Genomic DNA, 10,443 nt, shown 5'->3' with positions numbered 1-10,443 from the left:
GCAGCCACGAAGGCGCCGGCAAGTGACAAGCGTCTCCTAAAGCGATGGAAAAGCACTGGAATTCCGGTCATCGACCTCACTGTGCTACGGCTTTTTTTTTTTTTTTTTTTTCATGTGAGCGCCGCCGTTGGACACGACGTGTTCGACAAAACCGGTGCCGAATTCGAGCTCCGCACGAAATTCGAGCACAGAGCAGCCGCGGCAACATTCCCAAAGCGTGTCCAGTAATTATGCAACACTCGCCCGTCTTGCGCTTCGTTGCACGCAACTATTGCGCAACAAACGCGAGTCAGCCCCCATCCCCGCCAACCTCCTCTTTTTTCCATTCCTCCTCTCACCGGCGGCAACGGAGAAGGGTTCGGGCCCGGGCCAAGTTCGGCGAACGACGCGATTTTGGCGTCGGCGCGCGCGTCGTCTGCGGCCACGGTCCCCGCCCCATCATCGAAGGCTCATCGGCAGTGCTGCAGCGCGTGCGGAGGATATTGCCACGGTGTGAGCAGCAAGCCGCGTCCACAAAACGCATCGTGAGTTGAGCTGTCTTTCCTTATCATCTGTACTGGTCGTCAATGCGGTAGCCGTGTGCGAAGAATTGCGCGGTAAGTGACGCTGCACGCACGCCAGACGAGAAGCATGTGCGGTCGTTGACAGTGCTATTCGGGGCTGCTGCCATGTCTCCGACTGAGCTGTCGTCAGGCAGCGTGGCGGAATTTGAAGCGTCGAAGAGTTAAGTGATCTGTGGCTCCTCGTAATTCGGCCTCCCGAGCACCGGCGTCCATCGCGAACCTGTCGCTTGAAGTGTGCTCAGGTTCTTCGGTCTGCTGCATGCACATACAAAGTTCTTGCACATTCCACGGCTGTTGAAAACTATTTCATAAACACCGCTCACACGCTAGCTGGCCGATATTGCTCAGAATAACGCTTTGCTAAACAGTGATTGACGTGCCACACTTAACCGAGGCATGTCTGTTGAAGTAATGTTAAAGAGAAGGCGCGATGACAGACTATAGCTGAATAGCCCGCTCGGCGTCATTCACAAAGCTTTGCTATACGCCTCTGCGGGAATAACAGTCAGAAATTCATGCCTTGCGTGTTACGGCCTGAAATCGTTGCTGTCAGTATAGTTGCATGGGATCTTTACTTTCTCTTACTGTAAATGAAGGGGCAAATTATCTCCGATATTATTTACAGCTCAGCTCTAACTACTCGCCAAGCTGCTTAATTGATACTTTGAAGTATGCAGCACGGAATACTACGTGGCAGAAGGAAAACCACGCCTTAACCTTACCGTCATCGCAGATGCCTTGAGGCTGTTAGCCACCATGAAAGGACAACATCGCTGACTTTATGCATGTTGCCGCTTAACCTTGCCTAATGAGGTAATATCGGATTGAAATGTAGTGATAACAGCAGAAATCTAATTAAAGGGGGTTTTCCCTTCCTGAATTTTCCAGTGTGTGTATGACATCGCCGTAATCTAACTCGGACGCTTAGTTTGGGCGTTAGAGTGCATTTGCACAGTCCACGAAGCAATGAAATGCATCATCGTCTGGCATCGACAGAAATCGATGCGGAGTTCCAATTAGGTAAGTGGCGGTAGGACCGAGAACACCAAAACATAAACAAGGAAACAGAAATAGAACAAAACAGTAAAAATAGTCGCGAAACAGAGAAGGCATTATTAACCTGCACAAGATAAGACAACTGGCACTCAGAGCTGCGCATAATACGTGGATGTGCCAGTGCTGTTAGAAAGCAAAATGTTCCTTATTTCACAGCTTTATCGCGCACAAGCAAAACAAAACAAAACAAAAACAAACAAGAAACAAATTCAGAGCCCTTGCACTATGTGAAGAGGGAAGAAAGAACTGTTGGCTTTGTTTATTTATATTTTGGTGGTTATGTTAAATGGTTGAAAAGACACAACACATCTATAGCTTCGTTGCGTCGCTGTGTGCTGTATGCTGTATGTGCGAGTGAAAGCGAGTTTAGGCGACTAGATTCACACCACCTTGCGACAGCGGCCGCAGCACGTTGGGCCTCTGTGCGTTCGGCTTCTCGTCGCTTTCGCATCCATCCGGCGCTCCTTGAAGCGCGCTCGTCCTCTTCGGAGCGAGCGACACGGGTCTTACCCATACCGAGTCCAAGGGGCAACTGATGACGTCGCTAGGGAAATGGCTTTGTCAAGAGAGAATGAGACACACCTATTGGTCGGTAGACTATTACGTTTTATCATTGACGTTTCGACAGACATCGTCATAGACTAGCGTTTGGGCAACAGCGTTCATCGCTCCAGTGCAGCTTTTGTCTCTTTGGGTCCCACGCGTGACAAGGGTAGTTCAAGGGCGCGTTACAGGTCCCCGAGCCCACAGGAGTATGTGCCATTGAGCTTGGACCCTTTCTGCACAATCACTAGAATCAGCCCACTTTGTTGTTGTAGGCGTCGTTTTGTCCGGGGACGCGATCCGCCAGAACCTAGCAATATACAGCTTCGCTGTAAGAAATCACACAGCAATGGCTGAAGACAAACCTGTCCACGGACACGACGTACCAATATGACCGCACCTGACTCTTTTGTGTCGCTTACCATGGGCCATTCTCGCTGTGTCTTTGCCGGCAGTGGCTGTGGGGGTGTTTTGCTGCTGAGGTCGCGGCCTCGACTCCCTGCTGCGGCGGCCGCATTACGATATGAGCCAGAAGCAAAAAATTATGCAGAAACTCCACTGGAGTTGTCTGTTAAACTCTTATCACGCCCGTTTACTTAGTAGTGTGTACTGGCAGTGGCAGGACCTGTATAATGTAAGGGTTCATTTACATCGATTATGTCCGTTCCTTATCGTACAGCAGTCACGATGGACGATCTTAATGATGACGTAGACCACCACATCGTCCCCCTAGTCACTATTGACAACCCACTGACGTACCATTCACGAAGCGCGAAAAGAGAGAATAAGTATAGTGCAAGAATATTTTGCGCCCTTTGAGGCTTAGCTTGTCCCAAACAACAATCGTCATATATCTTGCCTGCATTTTCTTTCTTTAACACCGCGCGTTCTCTACCTTCCTGTCGGAAACGCTGTGTCACGCTGATACGGGCATGCATTCGTCACCTCAAAGTACCGCGAGCGCAGCGCTAAAGACGGGAAAAGCATGCGAGATGCCTCAATATATGCCTAAAATAATGCAAAGTGTACAATAGCGCGAGGATTGACTGTCGGACTATAGTTGGTTCATGACAAGAAGAAAACCGTGCTGCTACACGAGACAAGACACGCAGGAGCACAGAGAGACGTCGTTAATTGACTAACAAATGTGGGACATTAATTGACACGCCTTGCCTTTTACGCACAGATAACCAACGGGGCTAGACATGCGTGGTTGCCGAAACAACACACGAAAAAAAGAAAAAGCAATCGCCGCATCCTTATCCACGCGTAGATATCAGTGTTTACACATTCACTGCAAGAAATTGAATTTCTTTATCTGTGAAGTTAAGGAACTGATTACAACATTATCTTTCGAACCTTTAATCACATGAGCTTCTATCTCTGTCGTTGTATTATCTGGGTGCATGAACAACGTTTTACGCTGGGAAAACGCATGGTTACATTTGCACTGACTGCAATGTATAAAGCATCTGTAGAATATAATCGTTACATTATCCCAGCCCCAGGTTCCTGCACTCATCCGTCAGCAGCATGCGGTTCAAGCGAAGTGCACCGAACGGCTTGAGGTAGCGCGTTTCCCTTCGACGCCCACGTAGCACGCCCCGCGGCCAACGTCGCGTCGAACTTCGTGCCGTGTTTTTTCGGGCTCGGGGCTTTTTCCAGCAGCAGCCTCCCTCCTCGCAGACACTCTGTCACCTGTGGCTGTTCTGAGCATGAGTCAACGGCCACTCGCATCTATCCTCGTCTTTTGTTCGGTTTTCTCGGCTCCATAGAACCCTCTCGTCGAGATTATTTTTACGCCAGAGGTGATGAATGTTTGACAATAGAGTAACCGTTGAGGACGCAGTTTGGAGATAGCGCGCGCGGCTGTCAGAGGTGCGGCGGCAACACACAACATCACATAAACATGGCATAAACATAAACACGTAGGAAATACGGTCCGCTGCCTTGCATATCTTGATTTTTGCTGGACAGAAATATTTAGCTTGCCGCCAAACGCGGCTGCGTACGGTAATACACGACATAAGTAAAACTGTTTCATTGATTTAGCTTAGCAGTGATGTGACGCAGGTCTTTGTCAAATGCGAGACTCGAGGCTCAGCTCCCAGGCAACCCTCTATCGATTATGACGCCAAGAAATCAGTGCAATCCCCCCCCCCCCCCCCCCCTTCTTGTTGTACGGCACTACGCGTATGCAAATATTTCGCTATACTACTTATTGTGAGGCGCCTCTGTGGGCAAAACTTAGCTTTTCGTGACCAAGGGGCCCACGTTTTGTCCATGGAATGCCATCCAGGAGTATTTGGACAAACAATCACGAAGGCGACATTATGAAAGGGCAAGATCATCGCGTAAATACTTTCACTGACTGCGTTTATTTTTTGAAAAACATGTGCAACTTATCGCCTGTCCCTTTACACTGCTTTTCTGAGGGGGGGGGGGGGGAGGGGGGTTTCTCTATTCCGATGACATGTGTAAATTTTATATTGGGCATACTGGACGATGTTTAAACACGACATTAAAGAGGCTAAGAAATCATTGCGGCCCGCAGGCTATTCACATTTTGCACACCAGTTTCGCAGCTGCGGGTGTGCCCCTATATTTAATGAGGCATGCTTGTGTGTGGTCGGTTTTACAAGAAAATTGACAGAAGTTTTTTTTAAAGAAAAATAAATACTTGTCTATAAGCGTGCCGCAAAAACGCGTTCTTTGACTGCGAGCTCCAATTCTTGAACACGAGGCTTTGATCTTAATGACAAGCATTGTTTGCCTCATTCCAGGCATTTTTCGGTAGGTATATTTCTTGTCTCGCCTCGTTTCGATCCTATGTAATAGAAAGAAATTCGTGACCGACAGTGGAATTGAACCTCTGCCTTCGAACACAGCAGCTCAGTACACCACGGCTGCTGGATAAAAACGCACAGGCACGTTTTAATCGATCGGCCGTGGCTCTAACCACTAGGTCACGACAGCAAGCATATGCTCCTCTCTTGCCAAAGCCGACTAACTCTTTGAGACGTTTGGCGCATGCGTCAAGTGAACGTTTCTCGCATCTGTACTCTGGCTTGCTGATTCTTGTTGCACTTGCGTCAGCTCCATACATCTGTGACATTGGTGTACGTTGTTTTGTTCTGTGATGTCATTCTATTGACAATGTTCGCGTCAATAGAATTCGGAATTTTAGAATGAAAAGCAACAAAATAACGTTTAACTTTTTTGGGGGGTATGCGGGTTTAGGCAAGGAAGTGAGTATTTCATGACAATTTGGAACAGGAAAATATACACAGGCAGATAATTGTACTTAATGGTATTGTCATCTAGAGAAGTCGTAGCATGTTTGCATCAAATGTACGACAAAGTAAATTGGTACTCATTTGTACCAGGAGCCGGTCAAAACTCAATTTCTGCATATTGGCTTTACAAACGTATTGCCAGCTAGGTAGGAATGATGTGAAACTTGGTTTGTTTCCACACAGGCGAACTCATATAGCTGGGCCAGGCGCTCAAAATTTACCTCCCTGCGACCGATACTCGTGACAATAAAAAATATATATACTTTTTATACCGACTAAGCTAGGTGACAGATGAAAACTGCGTTTCAGTGGTTATGTAATTATGTCCTAAAGTATTTCAACATATTTGCTTCATCATTGACCAGGGGTATCTGAAAGCAAGGCTTCGCTGGTACTTAGTGAGCATTAATACTCACTAAGTACCAACAAAGCCTTGATTTCAGATACAACGAATGTTTATTAACATTCCTTGTGGCAATAATAACTTTACTATCGTTTATTCATATGACACGCTATTGGACGAGTTTGTTGACGTGCTTTGGTTTGCTATGCACTCCACAGGCGAAGTAGGACGACAAACATAAATACACAACAAGTAACAGTTAGACACCGCGAAGGTAGTCGTATATAATAAGCGCCTTCCTCTGGACCCAGTCTTGCGGCGCTTTGTCTCGCTCCCACTGGAGACCGAGCTAGGGTTCGCTTCGGGCACACGAAACACACACGGCTGGGCTCATCCTCCCCTGTGGGCTTGGACCCGCGCGGTAGTCAAGGTGACTCCTAGTGATACGCCGTGCGGTAGAGACCACAGTGTTTCCAGAATTTGGGTGTACCAGTGTCTGTCGCCGAGTTTCTTTATATGACGGCACACGGGACGCAGAGATGTACTTGAAAACAGGCAGTGTCATTCCCTTGCTCACACGAAGTGTCCGGTTCTGCGTGTGCAGGGCGCACGAGGCGAAGCCTAAACTACACGTGCAGCGCTAGTAGACAGGCATGGCGCGCAGCTTGGTTCCCTCGACATGGTTCCCCGGCCGCGACTGGTGGTCGGACTCGTGGGATGTGCCCAGCAGCCGGCTGTTCGACCAGCACTTCGGTGCCCAGCTGCTGGACGACGACCTGCGGGCGCTGAGGCCCGCGCGGATCGGCATGCGGGCGCCATTCCGGAGACAGCTGTCCAGGGGCGCAGGAGGCGGTGGAGTGTCCGAACTGCGAAACGAGCCGGACTCCTTCCAGGTGAGCGAACACGCGGCCTAACGCGCTGCTCACGTAAACGAAGGTTTCACCACCGAGTCGCATATATACAACCACCACCTAGACGGAAAAGTGACGCTGCTGATGCATACCCATCCACTTCCTTGGGTACACGGAAAACAACAACAAATAAAAATAAAACTGGCAAATACAAAGTGAAATATACCGTGTGCAAAGCAAAAATCCCCGCACAAGCACTCCGTACAGATGGTTAACCAGCGAAGCTGAAACGAGCGGCCTCGGTGTTTAGCAGTGGGTTAATCCCGACGCTGTATTGAAGCGTTTCTCAATAATTGGTTACATGTTTGTGTTTCTAGTGGAACGTAAGCGCCAATGGCGGGTGGATGCTGCTAACCGCGACGCCGAGCTAACTCGAGATATCGAACGCATGCGACAACGGCGAGCCGAGGAAACGGCGTTGCGGGCAGAACAGGCACGACGCAGAGAACGACGTCACTATAACAGCGCTGCCAATGGCGCGCGCGCTTGGGTGCGACGTAGAGAACGACGTAACTGACGGCGCAGCCAATGTAGACGTTTAGCGAAACATGGGACCAACGGTTTTTCGTTTCGCCCAGCCATGCACAGCTTTCGCTCTAAACGGGAGAACAGCCGCCACGGGATACCTCAATAGTAAAGGCACTGACAATAGGGCTCTCATTTGCATCTTTTCGTCCACAGCAGTTAACTTTCCCCGATGCCTTCTCTGGTTTCTTTGTTTACTTCCTCCAAGAAGCATCCCTTTTGCACACACTGACACATGCTACTGCGCAGGTGATGCTTGACGTGAGCCACTTCTCGCCGGAGGAGATCACGGTGAAGACGGTGGACCGGTGCATCAGCGTGTCGGCGCGTCACGAGGAGCGCATGGACGAGCACGGGTTCGTGTCTCGCGAGTTCACCCGGCGCTACGTGCTGCCCGAGGACACCCTGCCCGAGCAGGTGTCCTCCACGCTGTCGCCCGACGGCGTGCTCACCATCACGGCGCCAAAGAAGCCGCCCGCCTCGGCGCCCAACGAGCGCATCGTGCCCATCGCCGTGCAGGGCGCCGCCGCGCTGCCCTTGCCCGTGCCCGTTCAGCACGAGCCCTGATGGCGGCGCCCAATAAAGGCCTCTGGCACCACGCACGCCTCGAATGTATCCACTTCATTCAGGAGGCGATTGCTTGTCGGCCTGATTCAAGACTCAAGTCAGTGAGCTGGGGAGGAAGAGGAGGATGACGATAAAAAGTTTATTGACAAAAAGAAAATAACGCGAAGATCCCTATATGGACTTTGCTGGCTGCCGGGCCCGCCAAGCCAGTTGATGCTGGTCACGCGGGTCCTAGCTGGACAGCACGGCTTCCCACTGTCTATGTGTTGGGATAGAGGGAAGCGAATCGCCACAATGTGAACCTCTGTGGGACTACAATAGACGTGTAGATGACATAGAACCACTCGAAATTATGCCTGATAAAGAATGTACGGGAACATTAATTACGATGTGTTGAACAGTGGCCGACCAAATGTAAGCCACTTCCACTTGTTCGGCCGCTTGTTGATCGAAATTAGACCAAGAGTGCGCCAACCAACTAGGTCCATTATTTCAATGCAACGTTTCGAAGTCGCTCCGACGTCTTCACCAGGCCGGGGCGACTTCGGCAACGCGCGCACGCTATTTATTCATCCGACATGCGACCGTGGCGATGAGTTTCATAAGAGAAGACCGTGAGAATAATACCGTATATTAATCGGGTGGCAAAGCTCCCAACGAACGGCTCACTGTGCCGTCGGATAGCGGAATCGGGTGCAGTTGCTTCTGCATGCGTTGGTCTCCGTCTCAAGGAAGATGACACAATCAACATCAATTAATCTTGTGGTGAAACATTTTGGAGTGGTACATATGGGAAAAAACATGCACACCGACCTCACAAAAACACTAAGTTTAACAGAAAGAACAAAAAGTGCTCGTAGTTCCCATACGGGATCCCTGATCACAACCACAGAACTGCGTTGGCTATCCAGGTAGCGGGGCTGCCTTAAACACTCCGAAAGTTTCTTTCCAGCTTTCCTGCGCCAGATTTGTCCGGCAGTCGTCGCGGGAAATGTCGCAGAAAACACCTTGTAACCTTCGAAGGGGCCGCCATCCACCCACTTTATGGGCTTGAGGAGTAAGCACCCAAGTGCGGTGGAAGGCTTGTGCGCAACTTCCATGCGCTCCTTTCGCAGAACGCACGCGAGCGCCTCTCGTGTTCGCCAACCCTGCAGGTATCGGTAAGACGAGATGCGCCATCACCTTTCCCTTAATTTGCTTAACAAAGAGACTTTTTTCCTCGCTACATGGCGGTTAAAATGCTTCGGACAACCGCTCTCGTTCCCCGCCTTTTGTTCAGCCTTCCATACTTCATTTTGGTGAAGCAAATCCTCTGTGACGCGTTGATTGCGGATGTGACCACTGATTCCTTGTGGCCAATCGGGTAACTTAAACTAGAGGGCTGTACGGCAAACCGCACACGTTATTTATTTATCCGGCATGCGACCGTGACGATGAGTTTCGCGAAGGTCTCTCGCGGCCATCTTTTTCTAGCCCGGGCCAGACCCGAGCCCGAGAGTACCATGCGTGTGCCTGCCCGAGCCCGGCCCGGTGTTTTCGAACCCGGCCCGTAATCGGCTTGGGCCCAAACAATTCAGGCTAACTGCCCGGCTCAGCCTATTTGTGCCTGTTAGCCTTTGACCATAAACGAAGCATGCTCCAGTTCTCAGTTTTTCTCAAAAATACCAGCCACACGCAGATTATTTGGTAGAGACAGATTTGACTGTCAGGCTTTCCGCTGGAGTTGTTTCTGACTAGTGAACAGTTAAAAAAGAAAGGAAAAGTATATCCTTTGTTCTTTATGCTATTCGGCACTGTGTGATGTGAACGCCCGTACTACATTTGCCAACTAATAATGCAGCAATATACAGCAAAGGCATAGGCGTTTACTCATTCTTTATTCCCGAAGAACGATGGCAACGAACAATGCCGCAGCGAATAAAATTGACGCCGATGTAAATTTTAACATGCTGGTCTATCAATGGTCTTTCAGGATACCTTAATACACTGCCGCTCAAAGCTCTTATAGCTCTATTATATATATATATATATATATATATATATATATATATATATATATATATATTGTACTGAAAGCGAATGACTGCGCTTCGATGTCTGGGAAAAGACGACGACGATGAGTGGTGGTTGTTGTTGATGCTCTAGCTCGCGCTCGCCAGTAACCAGACCTGCCTTTCGAGTAGCCTTCTACAACGCCACGTCCAGGCCTGCTTGAAGACCAACACCCCCATTTTAAGTGGTGAAGGTAGCGGGGTACTGCTCATCCTGGAACTTCGCAGCCAGACGCTACCATCAGCTTTCACCATGACTGATCCTGGCCCATCGCAAGCTGCTCCCGTGCCAACGACAATCCACTTTGCTGGCGTGCCCCGACAACGCGACCCATCTATATTTAGCGGCGCCCACGACCAGTACGTCGAGGATTGGATCGTCGAGTACGAACGAGTGAGCTCTTGTAACAAATGGGATGACCGCGTCAAGCTCAGGAACGTTCACTTTTACGTCACTAATGTAGCCGGCCTCTGGTTCAAAAACCATGAAACCGAAATCACGAACTGGTCGACCTTCACGGCAGCCGTCGCGGAGGTCTTCGGTCGTCCTGCCGTGCGCCGGCTTCGCGCGGAACAGCGCTTGCGCAG

The 10,443-nt window shown here is 49.8% G+C and overlaps 1 protein-coding gene across 2 annotated transcripts; it reads left to right on the top strand.

The window, feature by feature from the left end:
* Nucleotides 1-349: 349 nt before the first annotated feature.
* Nucleotides 350-7,978, top strand: LOC119461785 (alpha-crystallin A chain). 2 transcript variants are annotated; one of them, XM_037723161.2, is made up of 3 exons: nt 350-596; nt 6,406-6,694; nt 7,487-7,978. In XM_037723161.2, the coding sequence occupies exons 2-3, from the start codon at nt 6,455-6,457 to the stop codon at nt 7,802-7,804; spliced, it is 558 nt and encodes a 185-aa protein (XP_037579089.1). In that variant the 5' UTR covers nt 350-596; nt 6,406-6,454; the 3' UTR covers nt 7,805-7,978. The 2 variants fall into 2 exon arrangements, with proteins under 2 accessions (XP_037579089.1, XP_037579088.1); XM_037723160.2 differs by having other exon boundaries at nt 351-524.
* The last annotated feature ends 2,465 nt before the right edge of the window (nt 7,979-10,443 follow it).

This window comes from Dermacentor silvarum, chromosome 8, assembly GCF_013339745.2.
Source record: "Dermacentor silvarum isolate Dsil-2018 chromosome 8, BIME_Dsil_1.4, whole genome shotgun sequence".
NCBI lineage: Eukaryota > Metazoa > Arthropoda > Arachnida > Ixodida > Ixodidae > Dermacentor > Dermacentor silvarum.
This window is presented reverse-complemented; position numbering and strand designations above follow the sequence as displayed.

What these genes read in the sequence shown, in the direction of transcription:
- LOC119461785 (XM_037723161.2), top strand. Translation starts at nt 6,455, where the DNA reads ATGGCGCGCAGCTTGGTTCCCTCGACATGGTTCCCCGGCCGCGACTGG. An exon ending in ACGAGCCGGACTCCTTCCAG is followed by an intron (nt 6,695 to 7,486) that starts GTGAGCGAACAC and finishes GCTACTGCGCAG; the next exon opens with GTGATGCTTGACGTGAGCCA.